Consider the following 22,953-nt stretch of genomic DNA (forward strand, 5'->3'; position numbering starts at 1 on the left):
TCATATATGCATAAGCGACACAATATCAACAAATTGCGAAAGAACCTTTGGGGAATTGTCTTCCCGATGCCTTCTTTAACCATTTCATCCAACAATTCACTGTCATGAAGTTTGGAAGAAGCCCATTGCACTAGCGAACACAATTGATGAACACATAAGTGATTATAACGAACACAATTTGCAATCATAAGTGATTATAATGAACACAATTGATGATAACCCATCCACCATCATCAAAATTGAGAAAAATAGAATGAGATTGAATGATTAAAGCATACGGGATGGTAGATAAGTCGTGTATTATAAAATATGAAGAATGTGGCAATAACAAGAAAACTCGATCGAAAAGGCTTACCCTCTTCTCTAGACACGCCTCCTGAGATCGAAAAATCACCAGAAAACTTGAAAAATCGTAGATCGACGGAGACTTGAGGTTTCTGTGCCGGTTTTGTCACTGATTACCGGAGCCATTGTGGCCACTGGAAAACATACTACGCACTGAGAACGATTGAAATCGATCGAACTGTTGCATTGCTGGAGGCAAGACCTAGCTCTCCTTCCTCGTCAATTCCATTTATCTTCTTTCGACAGAGGAGGTCTAACAGCCAACAACCCTGGAATGTTGAAAGGTCTGGTTCTCACGAATGTAGGACGGCATTGGATGGAGGCGTATTTTCATCTTCAATTGGTTAAAACCCTAATTTAGTTAGAGGGAGGGAGAGAGAGAGAGAGAGAGAGAGAGAGAGAGAGAGAGAGAGCGAGAGACAGAGAGACAGAGAGAGAGAGAGAGAGAGAGAGAGAGAGAGAGAGAGAGAAAGAAAGAATGATGCCATGACCAAAATAATTAAGCTGATTTTATGGAACCATAAAATGGAAATTCCATTACTACCCTTGTAATTTACATAAATGTAAATGTAAATTTGAATTTGGTTCCACAAATCTTGTAATTTACATAAATGACACATTAATATGAACCTTTGATTTTTAAGATTTAAATGGCTCAGATCTGTTCTCGCATTCTTAATCTTTTTGGTGTTCTCAATTCATCCTACTCCTATATATATATATATATATATATATATATATATATATATATATATATATATATATATATATATATATATATATATATATATATATATATATATATATATATATAACCATTATTATTCAAGGAACCAAGGAACCAATCCAAAGCGTTGAATTTAAAGCAATCAACGGAAAAATGAAAGGTTGTAAATTTTTATAATGGACGCACATGTATCATATTATAACAAAATTCACTTCCTTTTTTTCATTTAAAATTTTTTTAGGCCAAGCTTTTTATCGAAAAAAAATCCTAATATACCGTTATTCACAATTTTTCGTGCTCTTTCCATAGAGATCCATGATGATATATAAAAAACGAGTTTCTTTTTCGAAAAAAACCCCTTTAATTTTCTTTTTTTTTTTTGAATATTTAAGCCTTTTTTTATATAAAAAAAACTAATTATACCAAAAATATTAATTTTTTGTACTCTATTAATAAACATCAACATAGATTTTAAAAAAATAAAAATACAAAAAAAACCTCGAACAGTGTAGATTCACACTGTGAATCTAAAAGGTAAATATTTCAATTTTTAACATTCACAATATGAAAAATCTCGAACAGTTTAGATTCACATTGTGAATCTAATAAAGGTTCACCAAAAAAAAAAAAAAAAAAAAACCTCTATCAGTGTGGATTCACATTTTGAACCTAAACTGTAAATATTTCAAATTTTAACATTCATAATGTGTAAAAGCTCCGATCAGTTCAGATTCACACTGTGAATCTGATTTATTATTATACACACTGTGAATCTGAGGAGATTTACAATGTGAATCTGAACAGGTTTAGAATATGAATCTGAACAAATTCACAATGTGAATCTGAACTGAAATATCGTTTTTTTTTTAACATGAATATGAATCTATGTTTAAAAAGTACAAAAAATATGAATTTTGATATATTTATTAATTTTTTTCTATAAAAAATAGACCTTACCTTTTTTTCATTAAAGAAAATGAAGTGGATTTTTTTTGAAAAAAAAAAGTTCATTTTTTATATATATCATCATGGATCTTTATGGAAAGAGAACAAAAAATCGTGAACGACGGTATATTCTGGTTTTTTTTTTTTTTTTTTTTTTTTTTTTTTTTGATAAAAAACATGGCCTAAAAAATTTTAAACGAAAAATAGTGGTGAGTTTTTTTGTAAAGAGTGGATTTTTTGGTATAATCCGGTGTGTGTGTGCGCGTCCAATGTAAAAATGTACATCTATTTATTTGGCCGTTGATCGTTATGATTTCCGATGCTAACAATTGGTTGTTCCTTATTAGAATACAAGTACTCCATCACTTCTTTATCTTAATTCAAAAGGTATTCATAAAGTACGTTTACAATTCTTGCATGTAGCGTGACTCTAAATTATATTACTGCTACCCAACCCACAATCTTGGAAATCCATACCTCCCAACCCATACACATTGGTACAAGTTTTATAGCATATGATACAAATGAAGAGGAGAGAACAACAGCTACATATTCAAAAGGTAACTTGAGATTCCACCTTTTTGGTGGTACCGCTCCACCAAGAAATGGTGCAGTCGGCGGTACCGCCGGCACCCAGCTACATATTTCCTTCGACTTCGCCCACCCTAAGTGGTTGTTACAATGGCCGCAATTATAACAAAAATATTTTCAGGCTCATCATGTGTCATCTCATATAAGTGCTTCGGACTTTTTGTTTATTTTATTTATTTATTTATTTTGATTTGAAAGCTTACAATTTGTTGATCACTTCCTAAAATTCTTACAAACTTTTTTTTTTGGGTTTATAGCATGAACTTTTGCTGATATAATTAAAATTATATTTATGTGACAAAAGCATAACGAATATACTTAAGTCCATTTAGGTCTCATTTGTTACACACACAGGACATGACGATTTTGTATTGTGTTTAGCCGTTGGGACGGACCATTGGACACATTCGTCCAATGTAATACTTTTACAGTAAATAAAAACATGTTTGCTCTTTTCATTCTTATCACTAAAAAAATCCTACAAAACTTGTCACTGGATAGACTACTATTATTCAATAACATAGTGATGAATGTTGCCCTTAGAAACCATAATTACATTAACGAATACCTAACGAATGTAGGGCTGATGCCATGAACGTGCACACAAATCCGAAAGTTATATCATTTTTTTTTTCTCTGTTAGGATTTTGCACATTGAATAAAACCTATTCGTAGAAAAAACATAATTTCATTAATTTAACATCTTCAAAAAAGTTCACTCTTTCATGTTTACTAACTTAAACAAATTTACAAAAGATAATTTTACCAATAAGTTTCATGTCGTACCTTGTAACAACAATTTAAAAATGGTACAAATCGAATCAACAAGCATAATAATGAACACCAGTAAAAAATAATAATAAGAAAAAGATGGTGCGATTGTTAATAGCTCTTAATTCGTGTGTATTAATTTCGGAACTCTAGCAATTACATGTGTATTAATTTGGTTTTTTCTTCAATCACATAAACCAAGTCAACATAATATTGAATATACAAAGTAATCAAAACAGCATGACGACTTGAATCATATTCCTTACACGTGTGTTAACTAAGCTCAAAAACCATTCATATTGTTTTCACCTATCTTTCGTAATTCAAGATACATAAATAAAAATAATAATAATAATAAAGATATGAAAACAAAAACCCATAACATAAATGGGTACCAGATTCTACAACGATCAAACCATCTTAATGCTTCTGGAAAATTAAAATGCATCTATTTTGATTTAGAGTAGTTCAGTTAGATGCAGCCTCTCTTTCTCAAGTAGTTTCACATGAAGGGTGAGACCTTGAAGATTCCCCCTTACCCTATGAATAAAGGAAAAGTATGAAAATTTTACTAGTTACATAACCATACAGAGATATAATGATAACATATTTGGTTGTGTATCCCTTTTTATTCTGTCATATGACAGAAAGGCTTGGATGTGAAAAAGTATACCTTACGTGAGTTACCAATTATGCCAGGATTCCTTTGAGATAAAGCTCTGAACCAGGACCCTTTCTTTTGTTCTGAACAAAAGTTGTATTGAGCGTAAATATATTTATGGTCCAACATATCAAAAGACATAGTCAACTGACATAACAGATCCACCCATTTAGACGGATGACGGATCAATACATGTTTCGATTCATATAAAAATTAAAAGTAGAACATTTATTTTTTATACATAATTTATTAAAACAAAAATCTTATCTTATAAGTCAATAAAATCAAAAAATAAATGGGTGGATTTGGATCATAGGATACGAAAATAATAAATTTAATAAAAATGACATGTACCTTGATAGTCGGGGCCATCTGTAATGAATTTACGATGATAGGGAGACAAGTAAATGCCATACATAAAAAACCGTCTGTTGAGTAGGATGTATTGTCCTGTTGTTGTTTGAAAATGAGAGAGATCTCCACCAATTATGTGATTCCACGACTTGTAATAACTCAATGCATCTTCTTCTCCTTTTTCTCCATCATTATACACAAGACTCACCCCACACTCCTTTGTAAGTTCATCATTTTGATCTGTAACAGTAATAGTAACGTGGTCACCAGCCTCCATCTCATTCCTCCCAAACATCCAATGACTTAACAACACCCAACACTTTTGATTTGGAATATATCTGTCCTTTCGACGTTCGTATATCCACATGAGGTTCTTTGTTATATTACTAATTGTCATCATTGAAGAAAAAGGGAACAGAACATCATCTGGAAATAGAGGCCACTCATCTGTAGGTTTCATTGTGTGCAAAGAGCAGAAATTGAGTCCTGTGAGGAGATTCTTTGGAGATGATGATGGGATGGTAAATGATATTGATGGCCCCAAGCTTCTATGCCTAAACCAACTAGGCATCTCCTCCGCCTCATACAATGTGCTGAATATTCCAAATTCATACATCATCTGTCAATACAACCATTTTAATTAATCTCCATAATATTTGTATTATACATATTCACATAAAGATAGAGAGTTAACTAGACAAAACCTCTATTTCAAATTCCGAAGAATTAGTTCCCATGAGCCTTTTGTTAATGAATTCTTGATTAGTCCAGCCCAAGCTACGTAATACCTTTTCCTCAACACATACCATTGGTTGGATTTTGATCATGCCTTCAATTTCGAATGGCCAAGCTATCCGGAATGGTGATAACTTGAGTGGGGACATTTCTGAATCAAATACAACTTTATCTATAGAACGCCCATGAGAAAAGAGCAACAACCGGCTTAGTGTACGTGGAGGATGCTCAACCGACTTCAATTTTTCACAGTTCTGCATGCTAAGTATCTCAAGCCTTGGAATAGTTCTCACACAACTAGGCATGGAAGCAATAGGATTGCCATCTAAATATAACTCCTTTAACATGGATAGGCCACTAAAGTCCATGGGAAAGGATTCAGTGGACAAATTGTTATTTGCCAGTGACAAAGTTACTAAAGACCTGGGTAAAGATATTGCAAACAACTTCAAATCACTTGGTATAGAACCCATAAAAGCAGAGGAAGAGGTTCTTATGTTTATGACCATGTTGTTAGCCTTGCAAATTTCTGGTGATTCCATATCCCTATTCTCGATTTGAGAACCACTAAGATTACAACCATCCAGCAACAGTGTTTTAACATTCTTTAACATGCCTATGTTTCTTGGAAGTTTTTCAAGCTTCTTGCAGTAGCTCAGATCAATAAGGACAAGGTCAACGCATCGCTCAATTGATTCACAAACCTCAAGCAAACCAATGCAATTTCTAACTATTAACCTCTCAAGTGCAGGAAGTTGGTCAAATTCACCAAGACTACGAAGTTGTTTACAGAAACTTAAATTCAAAATCTTCAATGATACGAGCAACTTTTTATCTTTTAAGCATGATCCATCCAACTGCAAAAAAGTGGAAATAAGTTAGCATAACAGTCAATTTCATCAACTCATCATAGATAAATAATGAATGAAGATAAGTAACCTTTTGCCTCTTCTCAAGCCGTTGTGGATTGCTATAACAACCGACAAATGATTCAATGTTGCTATATGACATGTCAAGAGAAACAAGATTCCCCATAGGTAAGCCAGAAGGTATAGACTTCAAAGGAAACCCATGCATACACAAACTTCTTAATTCTTCAGGAAAGTTCTCATAAGACCCATTCATGAGCACATAATTGAGTTGTAGTAGCATCAAACTATCCATGTTACTCAATGCATCTGTTTTCAGCTCAAATGATCCACCCAATTTCTCTTTCTCAAGCATTCGCATGTCAAGGGCGAGGCCTAGAAGATTTCCCTTACCCTATGAAAAAAGAGACGCTCAAAAATTAATAATAATACGATAATAAAAACTAATTTGAATATGAAGACCAACAACTACACATAAGCTTTCACCTTTTTTTGTTTCAACACTCTGAATGACTCCTTATGACACCATATTCGACTTCGCTTCCAGGGTTTGTCAATGGACTCTTGACGTACTTCGAATTTTCCTGTTTCTTGAACCAACTGATGCATCTTCAATTCGTTATCCCATCCTATACTAAGAAGACATCTATCAATGAGATTCGTGATTCCAGATCTTGTGTTTATATCACATGCCTTTAATATTGTCTCAGTAACATCCCTATCTATTCCAACAAAATAACAAGCAATATGCTTAAACAACTCCTTATCATTGTTGGATGGCAAAGAATCAAAGCTCATTCTCAAGACATTATGTATATGGGAACTTGTTTCTTTCTTTAGCCCTTCTATGCACCCGTCCCAATAGGCTACATCTCGATTATGTAGAGACTTGCCCAAAACTTCAAGAGCCAATGGATGTCCTTGACAATACTTCACAAGCTTATCTGACACCTCTTCAAAACCTGCCTTGGGATAGTTGCACATGAATGCATGAAAACACAAAAGTTGTCTTGATTCAGTCTCATGTAAGCCTTCAAGGAAGTGTTTTACATGCTTAGGTTTAATGTTTGTTTTGAATAGTGCACAACTCACAGTCAACCAACTGTCCTTTGTTGTAATTATAATTTTGCTTCCCGGATGAAAACCTTTGCTTCCGAGTAATGCATCCAACTGAACAAGAGTACTGATATCATCAAGAACTAGAAGGATCCTTTTACGGGCTAGTGCTTTCTCTATCTTTGTGGTGTATACTGACACATCATGAACTTTCATTGAACTTGTTTTTGAAATGTCATTGTAGAGTTGTTCTTGTAAATCTAGCAACCCATTAAACTTTCCATCACATTTCCTTGTGATATCTTCAATATAGCTGCTTGTGTCGAATTCACAAGAATATAGCCCATACACATGTTTGGCTAAAGATGTTTTCCCGATCCCGCCTATACCATAAATAGTAAGTATGTCAACCGTATGTGAGGATCCATCTTTCAACCAAGAAGTGACGAAATTAATATGATAGTCCATCCCAATAAATAGCGATTGAGCACTTTTTAAGGTTATATGTAATCTACGGTGGATGTCCTTCACGATTTCTTCAATGATCTTTGTCTCTAGTCTGAAAATTGATTTAATAAGAACATCAATACACAATCTACAAACAAACAAACAAGATTTGGGATTTAAAGATCAAATCAATACTATACCATACTAGTGTTATTAATTAAGTTCTTCACATCAAAATCATATCATAGTTACACTTCTAACCATATAAACATATAATGTGTAAGGTCATAATATTTATGTATGCTAAGACCAAAGCTACCAGTGTGTTATAAATTATATCATATATGGGCCACCTGTGAAATACTTTGACCTTTCATATTAAATTATAATTTTTTATTATTATTATTATCTTAATTAACAAACCAAAAAACCTTACCCCACCCTTTGCCTAGAAAGACATCACCATTCTCCGTTTAACTCCCACCATCGCTATTCTTCATCACATTGACCCTATCAGTGTTTCCTCTCCTGCCCCCTTCATCCACCTGTAACTTTTTTCATCATCATGACGTGGGTTTTTAAGGATTTGGAGATGGAGGAATTGGAGGTGTGAGGATAGAAGAAGGTTTTTTTGGATTTCTGGTTTGATGGATGAGAGAAATCATAGAGGATGCAGAAGAAGACTATTCGTGACAAAGAACTTATGGCCATAGTAATGGAAGTACAATGGGGCCATTAACTCCTAAGGACGCACTCCATTATATGTACAGATTAAAGAAGCCTAAAGTTTTTTCTCGAACAAAGTTTTTGTTGTACGAAGGACAATTAATTATTCTGAAAACTATGGTGTCAACTTTGGAAGCCAATTGCATGAAAGAGAGGCCATTTTGGACGAGCTTAATATTATATAGTATATATGTCCTCTTTTATTATTGAATAATGATCCCAATATATAGGGAAAATACAAAGTTGATTAAAGAAGATAAATCAGGAAAGGATATATACAAATCTATTGATATTATATCCAGATACACATAATATAATATGCTAATATTCCCCCACAGTTTGAGTAATAGTAGGACGAACACTCAAATTGGTCCTAAACTGTTGGTACAAATTGTGAGGGAAACCCTGTTAGTCAATGTTGACCAGGTATTTTAGGAGAATAAAAAGGCACGTTGAGTTGTTGAAGAATGTTGTTGTGTTTTCTGATTTTCTATTATTTTTTAGCCTATTTAAGCATCTTAGTTTAGCTTCATTTTTGTATGCAATCTCTATAACAGCTTTCAGTCACTTTAATAAAGCGTTAAGCATTCGGCTACTTTTCATTCCTCTTTTACCCCTGTTACTAAATTAGCCCTACCCACTAACAAGTGGTATCAGAGCTTTGAGGTTCTGATCATTTGTGTATGCCCAAGATCATCAAATACGACGCCATGACAGTTGCATCCTCATCAAACCCACCCAAAGACAGCTAGTATCCTCTTCAATTCCCGATGCTAACCTCATCAAATTACAACACATGGTCGATTAAGATGAAAGCCATTATAGATGCCCATGGATTATGGGATGCCATCGAGCCACCAACCGGTGTGGTTGTGGACGAGAAAAGGAGCAAGCAAGCTCGAGCTTTCATCTTTCAATCGATCCCGGAAGAGATGCTGGCACAAGCTGCCAAAAAGAAGACAGCCAAAGAAGTGTGGGACTCTCTAAAGTCACGGTATGTGGGTGCAGAACGAGTCCAGAAAGCAAGACTACGGGTGTTGAAAAGTGAATTCGAAAGACTTCAAATGAAAGACACGGAGACCATAGATGATTATGCAGGGAGGATATCGGCCATGATTTCAAAATTTGGGAGTGCAGGGGCAATTCTAGAAGATGAAGAATGTGAGAAAGGTATTCGACATTGTCCCAGAAAGATTTATAAATCTTGTGGCTTCAATTGAACAAAGCTCTGACATGGAGTCCATGCCATTCGAGGAGCCAATTGGGCACTTAAAGGCTTATGAGGATTGACTCCGACTCCGGAAGGCAAACTCAGGTGGTGACAACACTTTGTTATTTGCAAAGTCAGAGGGATCCTCAACTCATCCAAGCCCAAGCAAGTCAAACACGACGGGTGGTCGTGGAAGAGGAAGAAATAGTGACAAGGGAGGAAGAGGCAGTTCGTGAGGTCGGGGGTCGACTCGTGGAAGAGGTGGGCGTTTCGGTGGTAATTCACGTCAAGAAGCAAATAATTCCAACCGGAAACCACGAGACAAAAGCCATATAAGATGTTACGAGTGCCAAGAACTTGGCCACTATGCTTCGGAATGTAAAGCCAAGAAGCAGCAAGATCATGAGGTAAACTTAGCTGCAGATGAAGATGGACCCGCTTTGTTGTTAACTGTACATAGAGAAGAAAACACAAGTATGGTTCTTCTGAATGAGGAGAAGGTGTATCCGAACCAGTTGAAGGAAAGAGAAGATAACAACATGTGGTATCTAGATAATGGGGCTAGTAACCACATGACGGGCTCTAAGGCTCTATTTGCAGAATTAGATGAGAAGGTGACTGGGCAAGTGCGATTTGGAGACGGCTCTAAGGTTCCTATCAAAGGGAAAGGCACTCTACTGTTTGATTGCAAGACAGGTGATCAGTTCGTCATTCCAGATGTGTACTATATCCCAGCCTTGCACAGCAATATAATTAGTTTGGGACACATGACGGAGGAGGGATAAGATATTGGAATGAAGAATGAATTTCTAAGGATGTATGATGAAGCTGGTTGCTTAATAATGAAGGTACAAAGGTGAAAAAATATACTTTATAAGATAAAACTCACACCTGGGAAACCCACATGCTTAGCTATAAGTATAAGTGATGACTCATGGTTGTGGCATGCACGTATGGGCCACACAAATTTTAAGATGCTGGAAGAAATGACATGGAAGCAGATGGTGACAGGGATGCCTCTCGTATCTCATCCAGCACAGGTGTGTGAAGGATGTATGGTAGCTAAGCAACCTAGACAGAGTTTTCCAAAAGCGGCCCAATGGAGAGCTAAGGAACCGCTTCAACTGTTACACCCAGACCTCTGTGGACCCATCACACCTGCAACAAAGGGTGGCAATCAGTACTTTTTACTAATTGTCGATGATTATTCCCGATACATGTGGGTGTACTTGAACAAAACCAAAGACGAAGCTCTTGGCATGGTCCAGAAATTCAAGTTACAGGTTGAAAAGGAAAGCAATTATAAGATCAAAATGTTGAGAACCAACCGGGGGGTGAGTTTAACTCCACTCAATTTTTGAATTTTTGTGAAGAAGCTGGCATGCAATGCCAATTGACGACTCCACACACGCGCCAGCAGAATGGCGTTGTAGAACGGCGCAATCGAACTGTTCTGGAGATGACAAGGTCCTTGCTCAAAGCCATGACGGTACCGGATCAATTTTGGGGAGAAGCTGTGTGTCACTCGATGTACTTGTTGAACCGAACTGGAACAAAGGCACTCAAGGACGTGACTCCATACGAGGTCTGGAAGGGGTCAAAGCCGTCGGTCGCACACCTCAAGGTTTTTGGATGTGTAGGTTTCGTCAAGAAATTGCGAGGTTTGACCAAGCTAAGCGATCATTGTGAGACCATGATTTACTTGAGGGCAGAAGATGGAACAAAGGGGTACCGACTGTACAATCCTAGGAATCGTAGGATTGTAATTGCAAGGGATGTGGTGTTTGAGGAGTCAAAGGTATTGGCCTGGAATGAGCAATTAACAAATGAACCACTTACCACACCTTACTGGACTAATGTTTTAGTCCAAGAAGCAACCCATTTACAGCCAGCCCAAGAGCAGCCAACACCAGATAACGTGAATGCGACACCGACTAGAAATTACACACGATCTCCCGATTTCAGATCAAGCGATATTCAGATTGATGACACGCCGATATCAGCCTCACCTGGAGATGGGTCACGAGCAACATCTTCAAATCAATTATCGGGAATTTATGAAGATGATGGGTCAGCAACCTCATTCGATGACACCTCAGTAAAGGGATTTCGCTCAATCAACGAGATTTACCAAAATGCAGAGAGGATGGATGAAGACGAGGTGCAAAGGCTGTATGAGCGATATCAAGAACTATTGTTGATCGATGATGAACCCACAACATTTGAAGAAGCATGAGTTGAAAGAAATTGGAAGCTAGCTATGGAGTCGGAACTAAAATCGATCGAGAAAAACAATACCTGGGTTTTGACCAAATTGCCACCAAACCGAAAGGCAATTGGGTTAAAATGGGTATTTAAATTGAAAAGAGATGCAACAGGAAACATGATCAAGCACAAGGCCCGATTAGTCGCAAAGGGGTATGTTCAAGAAAACGGCATCGACTTTGAAGATGCTTTCACACCAGTAGCTCGTTTGGAAACTATACGACTAATCCTGGCATTAGCGACAAAAGAAAACTGGCTTGTACATCACTTAGATGTCAAGTCAGCTTTTCTACACGGTGACCTCAAGGAGGAGGTGTATGTCTCTCAGCCAACTGGGTTCTCGGTCAAAGGAAAGGAGAATCTGATCTATCGTCTCAGAAAGGCATTGTACGGATTAAGACAGGCTCCAAGAGCCTGGAATGTGAAGCTAGATCAGTCACTCAAAGGACTAGGATTCACCAGATGTGCTCAAGAACAAGCAATCTATAAGGTACACAAATCCAATTTAATCCTCATTGTAGGAGTATATGTGGATGACCTTATAGTTACGGGCTCAAGTGAGAAAGGAATTCTAGAATTCAAGAAAAGAATGAAGCAATTGTTTGACATGAGTGAATTGGGACTTCTATCCTATTACCTAGGAATAGAAGTACATCAAGGGAAGAATAACATTATGCTTTCACAACAGGGGTATGCAAGGAAGATTCTAAAATTGGCAGGAATGGAAGAGTGCAACAGCTCAAAATATCCAATGGAAGCCAAGTTGAAGCTGACCAAGGATGAACAGGGGGAATCTGTAAATGCAACAAACTACAGGAAGTTGGTTGGCAGACTAAGATATCTAGTACATACAAGACCTGATCTTAATTTCAGCATTGGTGATGTGAGCAGGTATATGCAGAACCTAAAGCAAAGCCATTATGCAACCATAAAGCATATCCTAAGATATGTGAAAGGAACAATAGAGTATGGCCTAATGTATCGTAGAGGAAGTGATGATATGTTAGTAGGGTACAGTGACAGCAACTACAGTGATGATCGGGAAGATGGAAGAGGAACCACAGGTGTGGCATATTATTTCTCGGGAAACCTGATAACATGGGCCTCACAAAAGCAACAAACTATTGCTCTAAGCTCATGTGAGGCGGAGTACATGGTTGCAACTGCAGCTGCTTGTTAGGGTTTATGGTTGAGAAATTTGTTGAGTGACCTTGTTGGAATAAAAACTCAAAAGGTGAAGTTACTTGTGGACAATCAATCTGCTATTGCTCTTATAAAGAATCCAGTTCACCACGGGAGGAGTAAACATATAGATACCAAATACCATTTTATTTGTATGTGTGTTGAAAGGGAACAAATTAATGTGGAGCATGTAAGTGGGGACCAACAAAGAGCTGATGTATTGACAAAAGCAATGCCACGGATCAAATTTGCTAAGATGAGAAAGCTGATAGGTGTTGAGTACCTGAAGAAGAAGGTCAACATTGAGGGGGAGAATGTTAGTCAATGTTGACCAGGTATTTTAGGAGAATAAAAAGGCACGTTGAGTTGTTGAAGAACGTTGCTATGTTTTCTGATTTTCTGTTATTTTTTAGCCTATTTAAGTATCTTAGTTTAGCTTCATTTTTGTATGCAATCTCTGTAACAGCTTTCAGTCACTTTAATAAAGCGTTAAGCATTCGGCTACTTTTCATTCCTCTTTTGCCCCTGTTACTAAATTAGCATTGCCCACCAACAAACCCTTCGTGACTGCATATTATAGAGATAACGTAATATGAAGGACTTGAACTTGACCAATTCGAACCTTTTCACAAACAAAATGTATATCAATCACTATATGCTTTGTGCACTGATGTTGAACAGGATTTTGAGAGAGTTAGACAGCAGAAATATTGTCGCAATAGACAGCAGTGGCTTTATGCAAAGGTACATGCAGTTCGACCAAAAAATTTCTCAACCATGTCCCCTTGACAACAGCGTTAGCAACGCCTCAGTGCTCTATCTCTACACTTGAACAAGAGATGGTAGGCTATCGTTTTGATGACCAAGAGACAAGGTTAGCACATAAAAAGAAACAATAGCCAGACGTGGATTGATGGGAGTCACGACAGCTGCCCCAATCGGCATCGGAATAAGCCGTCAAAGTGTGAGCAGGAGAAGCAACAATCTGTAATCCATAATCGATGGTACCTTATAGACACCAGAGTATGCGCTTCATGAAATGAAAATTAGGCTCTCATGGGGCATGCATTAAGAGGCAAACCTATTGAACGACATATGTGATATATGGGTTTGTAAAAATAAGGTATTGTAGTGCACCCGCAAGGGTACCGTATAAGGTAGGGTCAGGAATAGGATCACCAATAGTAGCACTAAGTTTGGCAGATGTATCCATCGAGGTAGTGCAAGGCTTACTTGAGGCCATTGAAGCTCTTTGGAGAATTTCACAGGCATAGTTTGTTTATGATAAAAACAAGTCGTGCTAGTCTCTTATTGCGGTAATGCCCAAAAAATGGTGAAGGTTACCAGGTCAATCATGGAAAATTCCGATTAGATAGTAGTAATGATGCGTCGTAGGAATTCGGAATCAGAAGTCATGAGGATTATGTCATCCACATAGAGTAGGAGATAGGCCCTATGTTGCCCATGATGATAAATGAAAAAATATGAATCATAAGCACTACTATGAAATCTGTGTGATATGATGTAAGTGGCAAACCGAGTGTACCACGCCCTTGGAGCTTGTTTGTGACCACATAATGATTTGCATAGACGACACACATGCGTTGGAGCCTAGGGATACACAAAGTCGGATGTTTGGTGCATATAAACAGTTTTGTGAAGATCTCCATGTAAAAAGATGTTTTTGACGTCTAACTGATGAATTGGCGATGACTGAGAAACTGCTAAATAAGAACAATAAGTATGGTGACCGGTTTCACGACCGGACTAAAAGTATCATGAAAATCAACTCCCACTTTTTGATATTTTCCATTCACAACAAGTCTCGCGTTGTACATGTCAAGTGTTCCATTGGATTTGAACTTGTAGCAAAAAAGCTACATACAACGAATAATCTGGCTGTCCATTGGTCGGCTAGTTCCTATGTGTCGTTTGCTTTTAAAGTTGTAAATTTGTCTTCCATGGATAGTTTGAAGTTAGGGTCTGTTCAGGCGTGGTTGTGGCAAGTAGGAAGAGGTGAGATTAGTGTTAAGGTAGAGGTATGAAGGTTATGCTGGTTAACAAGTTTGGTAATGCCGGTACAAGGTCGAGTGGTCAATGGATGGATATTAGGTGTGGTTGGTAGTGTAAAGTGGTTTTTGTGTGGTGGTGAGGTGGGAGGGATGTTGTCAAATAGGATATCAGAATCTGGTGGTAGATGGTTCTTTTCTAGTGATATAGTGGTGAAGGGTGGGTTAGGAGTAGTGGCGGTAGGAGAAGGGGTATTGGGTGATTGATGGGAAGAAGTGGTGGTGTTATGTTTGGAACGTCGGGAATAGGTATGGAGGGGTGTATTTTGTACACTGGGACCATTGGATGGTGGTGGGGAGGGGGTAAATGGGTTCGGGGATGGTGGGATGAGGTTTGGAGTATATGTAAAGGGTGTGAAGTGTGGTTCATTGAGAAAGTCATAGGATGAAGGGGGAGGGGTGTAATTGGAAAGAGGAAAGGTATTTTTGTCAAAAGTGACGTTGCGAGAGCGGTGAACTTTACCGGTAATGGGATCATAACACCGATAGCCCCAAAAGTTTTCGGGATATCCAAGGAACACACATTTAATGGAGCAGGTGTGAAGTTTGTTGGTTTGGGTAGCAGATGTATTTGGGTAGCAGGTGAAACCGAATACACAAAGATGATCATAAGTCGGGTGTTGGCCATAAAGAGCAAAGGCAGGAGTGGAAAATTGAGGTGTTTAGTAAGGAGGATGTTATGGAGATAGGTGGTTGTGAAGTGCTTCACCCTAAGGATTTGGGAAGATGAGCATGAGTGAGAAGGGTACACATGATGTCATTTAATCGTCTGATCATCTGTTCGGCATGTCCGTATTGTTGGGATGTTTGTGGACATGAGAAACGAAAAACCTGTCCATGGGTGTGAGCAAAAGTTTTGAAGTCATTATTGTCGAATTCACCATCACCATCAATATCGCATTGAAATGATTTTATTTTCAGTTGAATTGAGTTTGGATAAACTGATGAAATTTTTGGAAGTTGGTGAGAGTGTGAGATTTGTATTTGAGAGGATATATCCAAACATAGTGAGTAAAATTATCAATTAGGACCATGTAATATTTGTAGCCAAATTTGCTTAGGACCGAGGATGTCCTAAGATCACAATGTATGATGTCAAAAGGAGCAAAAGTTGATGAATTTGAATCCTTAAAAGGTAATCTAATATGTTTACAAAGTTGACATGAGTCACATAAAGAAGATATTGACTGTTTATTACAAGAAACTGAAAAATGTGAACTAAGCAAATCCAAAACTTGACTGATTGGGTGACCGAGACGAGCGTGTCATTGATCTTTGGTTGAAGCAAGGAGGGAAGATGAGATTGTGGGTGAGGTGAATGGGTAAAGATCACCCGTGCTGTTGTGGCGATAAAGTGGAGCCCCAGTCTTCAAGTCCTTCACAGTAAAACCATACGAGTCACTTTTCCGACCGCAATGGAAATTTTTCGAAATTTTTTAAAAATTTAATTTTTTTTTTCTACTATTGTGCAACCCTAACTTTCCAGTGCATCCCCTACTGTGAAATCCTGCGTCCGCCCCTGGTTTTATTATAAATTTTAAATTTGCGAATAGATAATAATTTTTTGATAATGGAAAGGGTAAATAGGATATTTTTCAAGGAATAAGATCTATTATGAGTTGTGTGTTTGGTATGTCTAGAACCATGAACTGGAAGACTAGAACCATTTCGAAAAAAACAGTGTTGATAGGGAAAGACACCATGGGACTAGAGATTTTACCTGGATCCACAGTAAGATGTGTTGATAAACCCGAATCCATATATCATGATTGATCAGTCGAGTTTAAGTTAACTTGTTGCATTGTTTGGGCCAGGTCGGATGGACTGTAGTCTGGGTAAACCCACAAATTGTGGAGTTGGGCTACGAGTTGGAGGCATGTTAGGTGGATGATGATGTGATGACCCATATGGAGGGGGTAGGTTTGGACAGAATGCAGTGTTAGTAAGGTGAGGGTGGAGGAGTCCAATTGTTGTTGGGCCACGAGTTGTTATTCCAGTGTTGCTATTTCCAGAAATTTTGTTGTTGACCTTGTCGTCGTCCCCTGTTGCTTCATCCCCGTCCACGGTTGTTGGAACCACACCTTCGTCCATGGCTGTTAGGATTCCAAGATTGATGATTGAAGTTGTTATTCCCATGGTCTCGATTTACCTTGGGTTTGATTCCATGGATTTTGAGATCGATCAGCTTTGTATTTCCGGTTTGTATGCATGAAGCATTTATTTCGATTTGATTTTTGAATTTCCGATTCTAAAGGGATTGATATGGTGACCTTTAAACAGATTTGTATACAATCCATCCATGTTATCAATACATATACCTCCACGAAATTTTTTAACAAGAATCCCATAAATCTTGCCAATCCACTATATTTCTTCGCTACTTCCTCTCTTCAACCTTAATCCTCCTTTTCCTCTCTATCAATGGTTACATTGTAAGGAACCCTATGTGTCGTTACTGCTCTGCCACCGGGCATGCTCGAAACTGATGAAGACTAGATTAAAAGGAGTGATTACCTACATCAGGGTTTCTGGAATTTTATTTCAGATGGGTTTCTCTAAAAGAAGAAATGAGCTTGTGAATGAAAGTGTTTTGTGGTTTTTTGGAAGGTTTTTAACTGACTTTGAAGTGATATTATACCCTTATGTATTCCAATTTCTTTTATTTAGACTTTAACACCATCTTTAATTTTTTTAGTTGAATTGAGTGTTAACAGCAACATTGCTGAACATAAGTGCATTTCGAGCTTATGTTCATGGATACAAGAGATGAGATTGAAAGGGTGGTGAAGACGTTCATAGTAATGAACAACTTAGTGCACAATCAACCAACCATGTTATTGGAATCGATAACAAGAAGATCTAATTTTCATTGTTGCGTATGATTAATAAAACTATTATTAAAATGATGATCCAGTTTTCATTGTTGCGTATGATATCTTAGATTTAACTATCCCTGCAAGAATTTGACGAAATATTTAAGATGCTAAAGGAGGAAATCTATCAGTTATCAAGTTGGATGTAAGATGAGAATAATAAGAAAGTTGATCACTTTTAGACATTCGAGTCTTTAAAAAAAATTGTACCCTTTTTACCATATTTATTCTTCCAATTCCTTGTTGGTTTAGTTTTTCTGAAGACTACCCGATGAGTTCATTCTTTTGATTTGCTTGCTATGTATCTCAGATTAATTGTAGATTGAGACAGAAAATTTGTAGAATAAAAGACTTTTATTTGTTCTTTTGCTTATTTTCAAAACATGTCTATATGCCACAATTTCACCAAAAGAACGCATGTTTTTTTTGGTGAATTTGAGGAAAAGAATTTGGAAAGATTGGAAGTTTTAGGAAAGATTTCAAGCCTTTAGTGAAATTGGGACAAACTTTGAGCTTCTTATTGTATTGTATGATGATACATGATTTCTCTTGATTATCTTAATAATCTATTTTCTTTTAGAACTCAATGTTTTGGTTAGTTTTATTAACCTAGAGGCTAACAGCCTGACCCCTTATACCAGACCAGAAGTCACACCATTGATATTAATTTTGTTATATATGTGGTTCGTGATAATACTTCTTTTCGACAATATGCATTATTTACGATGTTGTATTTGACAGAATAATAGGAGACATACTATATTAGAAGATGATAGACACAATGGTGTAGAATTTCAAGTGTAGTTGAAGTTTATAGTTTTTAGTAGTTTATTTGTTAGATAAATAGTGATTCTTTATGGTCATAGTTAGATACTTTTTGTGAGTTAGAAATAGTTTTGCTATTCTGATAATAACTTATAATGAATAATAATTGAAATACTTTTTGTAAGTTAGAAATAGTTTTGCTTTACCAATACAGCACATTGTTTATTTGTTGGGTTTTAATTTTACTTTAGCATTTTGAAATTTTCATTTTTTTGCATGATTGTAATTATTTTTTTATTACTTGTCACTTGTAGCAGGTGGATAATGGAGCCGAGGGAAGTTGGTCCTAATTTGGTTCTTTGATTACTTACTTGTAAGGAATGTATGCTCATCTAGTCAAATTAACTAAACCATTTTACAAAAACAAACTAATAATACAGGGGAGTTTTTTAATCTATTATACATGGACATTTATTTCCTTTTAAAGCATTGTACTTTGAAAGTAAAATGCTATAATTAGATAGCATGTCTATGTACACAAAGCCACTTATTAGAGTTTTTCTTTGCGATAACAAGAAATTTGTTAGTTTACGGTTTATGTCTTTTCAAATATTTGATTATTCATTACAATTTTAAATTATCAATACTGTTTTTCTTTCTTGCCCATCGTTTTCACAGGTTGTAACCTAGTAATATAATATGCTAATACTTAAATTTCATTTATTACATGCTCAACAAAACATGAAATATTGAGCGGATAGTATGGTCTTTTTACTATTTTGAAGTGAATCGGTTAGGTATCATACCGATTACAACCTCCCGAAACTAAAGCTAGCAAAAGAAGATCAAAAAGACCCTCCAGCCATTCCACTTGGAGATGGAATTTGAATCAGAAATCGTAGGTCCTAATGAAAGTGCGTTCCATAAGTCAAGCCTCAAATACGTACCATGAAGTGCTAATTAAGTGGAAGTCTGGAATGATTGTTCAGGATATAAAGCTACATGGGAATATCTGGAAACAGTTAACAATATGTTTCCAGTTTTCCACCTTGAAGACAAGGTGGCTCTTTGGGGTTGGGTATTGCTAAGCCGCCACTCAAATATAAGTAGGCTAAAAAGGGCGAGAAGGGAAATTCTGATAAGAAAGGTGTCATTTACTCCTTGTTCTCGAGTTTTAGCAAAGAAAAAAAGAAGGGGAAAGAAAATAAGATGAGAAAAGAAGAGAAAAAAAGGGGTTACCCAAGTTGGAGAGAAGCGAAAGGAAAATAAACATTTTCTTTCTTTCTCTCCAAATCCTTCCGAATCGGAAGGAAAGATATGCTTCCAATTCCTTTCATTAAAAAAACTAAGAAATACCAATTTTTTTTCCTTTCTTTTCAATTCCATCCATTTTCCTTCCCTTGTAGCGGTAAGTTGAAGTGGGTACAGGGTGTTAGTAGTGGTAGGGAATAAGGTTTGTTATCATTTTAGATTGCAAGAATTGCTATCATTATTCAAATTACTAGTTGAAATCACTGAGAAATTTCACAGTGAATTTATACCTATTTTTAATCTGTTTTCTTGTTGGTATGAGCTTTATTCCTTAATTTCAGTTCAAGTTATAGAATAATGGTGGGTTATTGTTTGTGATTTTGGTTTATTGTTTGTGACTCTTCAAATTATTTACAGGTTAATCAAAATTTTATTTGGTTAATAGTTTCTGAATCTTCAATTTTATAACATATTCTTCAAATTATTGATTTGGTTTATTGTTTCTGAATCTTCAAATATATTGATTTGGTTTATTGTTTGTGAATGTTTAGTTATGGGTCATTGTTTTAGATTTTAGTTTTCGTTTTAGTTTAGGGTTTTAGCTTTTGATTTTCTTTCTACGTTGGTTGGTGTTTGATGTCGTTGAGGAGGAGAATTACATGAAAACAGAGGACCAGTGGGTAAGTTGGTCATTTTATAAAGTTTTAACATAATTATTTAACGGTGTCAAAAAGAGTCACCAAAACCACAAAGAAACCCTGCAAACGATATAAATGAACTAGCATATGATAAAAGACTAAATACATATCATAAAGGTTAATCTACCTATTTGAATTGATTATGATTTATGAGATCACATAACAAGAATCTTTGATTCAATTTTGTGCATTTTCTTTTTCCTAATACATGAAATGCATAACTATTTCATGATAAAATGTACATATAGAAGGTGATAGACATTTTATGCCCTAATCAAACAAAATTGAAGGCGTTTGGAAATATGGGTAAGAAAGTGGTTACCTTCCTTTTACGTCGCATCCTTTTAAATTGCCAACTTCAATAAGTGCTTTATTCCATCGGTCCATCTTTTGAGCCCATTGACTTCTTTTATTCGCATCTGTCTCTACCTCCATTGTCTGTTTATGCTTAGCCATTGCATCTCCAAAGCTACTTTGTTGCTTCCTGACATGTGTGGGCTCCACATGATAAAATATTGGGATAACGATATGGTTGGATGTCATACGCTCCTCAAGGATCAACACCAATTCATCCAGACACCATGTTGAAGAAGCGTAATTCTTAGACAAGATGATAATAGAAGCCCGAGATGCCTTAATTGCACTCTCCAGTTCCGGTTTCAGATCTTCGCCTGTTTCAATCTCTTCATCATCCAAGAAGGTAGTTATGTTGGCATCAATGAGGGCCTTGTGAAGGTGATCAGTGAAACTATGATGAGTGTCAACACCTCTAAAACTTAAAAATACATCATATATGTAACCATCAGTTGATGAACTATGACCACAAGTTGGTGAACTATGACCATGAATTGATGAAGAAAATGAAGATCCTTCTGAGAGGAGTTCAGAGAGAACAACCATTATGAGTTTTGGGTTAATGAAGAAGATGATGAAGATCCCAGGATTTTGTGTATCTTGGTAAGTTCTGAAGCTCTTCAGTTCAATGTCAGGATCAGTACATAATGCCTGCACATAAACTCCAAATTATTAATATTGAGAATATGCAACTTAAATCTTATCAAATAATTTAAACCTCAATAATAACAATACTTTTAATTGTTCAAAATAAAACTTTAAGTGACTAAAATACAAATACACATACACCTTCAAGTTTTGAGTTGGTTTTGGAGCTATATATACCGAATAATGTGGATATGTGTGTTTAAACCCTTGATATTGATTTTTTTGTGCTAAACTTGGTTGTTTTGTGTGCAAGGGACAAAAGAAAGTGAAGCTTAGGCATCTAAACACTGGAAAAGCAAGAGAACAAGAGCTGTGTACTTGAAATACAAAGAGAGGCTGATAAGTCCCTGCAAGAGCAATCTTGTGGCAGTAATATATAGCTAAGTATTCATATAGAACAAATTGGTTAAACTGTTTATATGGCTAAGTTGGGGTGCAAGAAAATAACAAACCAATTTATGCAGTTAAACAAAAATAAATAAATAAATAAAAGTTTCTTGACATAGTTATCTATGGATCTACAAAATTAGCAACAACAATCTTCTCAAATTTAAGTTCCTATATCACTGGATCTAGTATTAGTATACATCTTATCTAAAGTGTTTCCACTAAAAACGATGGACTTGTTCAAAATAATATGTTTGTGCAACAACAATCTTCTCAAATTTCAAATTCTATACTAGATGAATCTTCAAAGGTAAATGCACTCTGTAGTCTAGTTTAAAATTAAGGATCAGAAAATATCATCAAAAAAGAATCAAATATATTAATCTTGTTATGAATTAGAAAATATAAAGGAATTGAGGAAGCAATTATTTTAAAGGATTGAATAAGAAAAGTAACTGAATAGAAAAAAAAAAATCAATCACCTGTTAATGACATAAACAAATCATTACGATGTGATGTATGATTAAAAGATGACAAGGTCTAATAAAAGCTAACTTGTAACAATGGGCCTTTATTGTTACCTGCCTACAGGAAGAAAACGAGGTCTGAAGCAGCGATGATAGAGGATGAGCTATAAAACCGGCGAAGCTGAGAAAGATGACGAGTTAAAGCTACTGAGCGACACAGCTGTAACTAGGTAGGAAACGGCGAGTCAACGAGGAAATGAGTGGCCAAAGTGGAGAGTCAACGATGATGTTCGGCTTTTCCTTTGACTTACGATGGAGAGGAAGGAACAGGGTGTTGTTATTCACACACGAAGACCGGGTGAAAACCATTTTTTTGAAGTTAAAACCGCTTTGACTAATCGAACGCATATGATTACGAACAGTATAATAGATTTTACACTTATGGTCCCTTGTGTTATGTAATAACTTTGATTTTCATTTTTTCTTAGTTTTAAATATAAATAATCAATCATATATTAACAAATTTTACATATATGGTCCTTATTTGAAGTATCATT

At 36.2% G+C, this 22,953-nt stretch overlaps 1 protein-coding gene across 3 annotated transcripts; it reads right to left on the bottom strand.

Annotated features, from left to right (window-relative positions):
- Positions 1-3,625: 3,625 nt before the first annotated feature.
- On the bottom strand, positions 3,626-22,753 carry LOC145041866 (disease resistance protein RUN1-like). Of its 3 annotated transcripts, none has more exons than XM_078990081.1 (8): positions 22,412-22,753; positions 20,863-21,545; positions 6,485-7,613; positions 6,069-6,392; positions 5,099-5,986; positions 4,395-5,013; positions 4,053-4,123; positions 3,626-3,919 (listed from the first exon to the last, which is right to left on the bottom strand). In XM_078990081.1, the coding sequence occupies exons 2-8, from the start codon at positions 21,438-21,440 to the stop codon at positions 3,872-3,874; spliced, it is 3,657 nt and encodes a 1,218-aa protein (XP_078846207.1). In that variant the 5' UTR covers positions 21,441-21,545; positions 22,412-22,753; the 3' UTR covers positions 3,626-3,871. The 3 variants fall into 3 exon arrangements, with proteins under 3 accessions (XP_078846207.1, XP_078846202.1, XP_078846212.1); XM_078990076.1 differs by having other exon boundaries at positions 22,511-22,752; XM_078990086.1 differs by lacking the exons at positions 20,863-21,545; positions 22,412-22,753 and adding an exon at positions 7,938-8,176.
- Positions 22,754-22,953: the final 200 nt, after the last annotated feature.

This window comes from Lactuca saligna, chromosome 1, assembly GCF_052625555.1.
Source record: "Lactuca saligna cultivar CGN05327 chromosome 1, ASM5262555v1, whole genome shotgun sequence".
Lineage (NCBI taxonomy): Eukaryota > Viridiplantae > Streptophyta > Magnoliopsida > Asterales > Asteraceae > Lactuca > Lactuca saligna.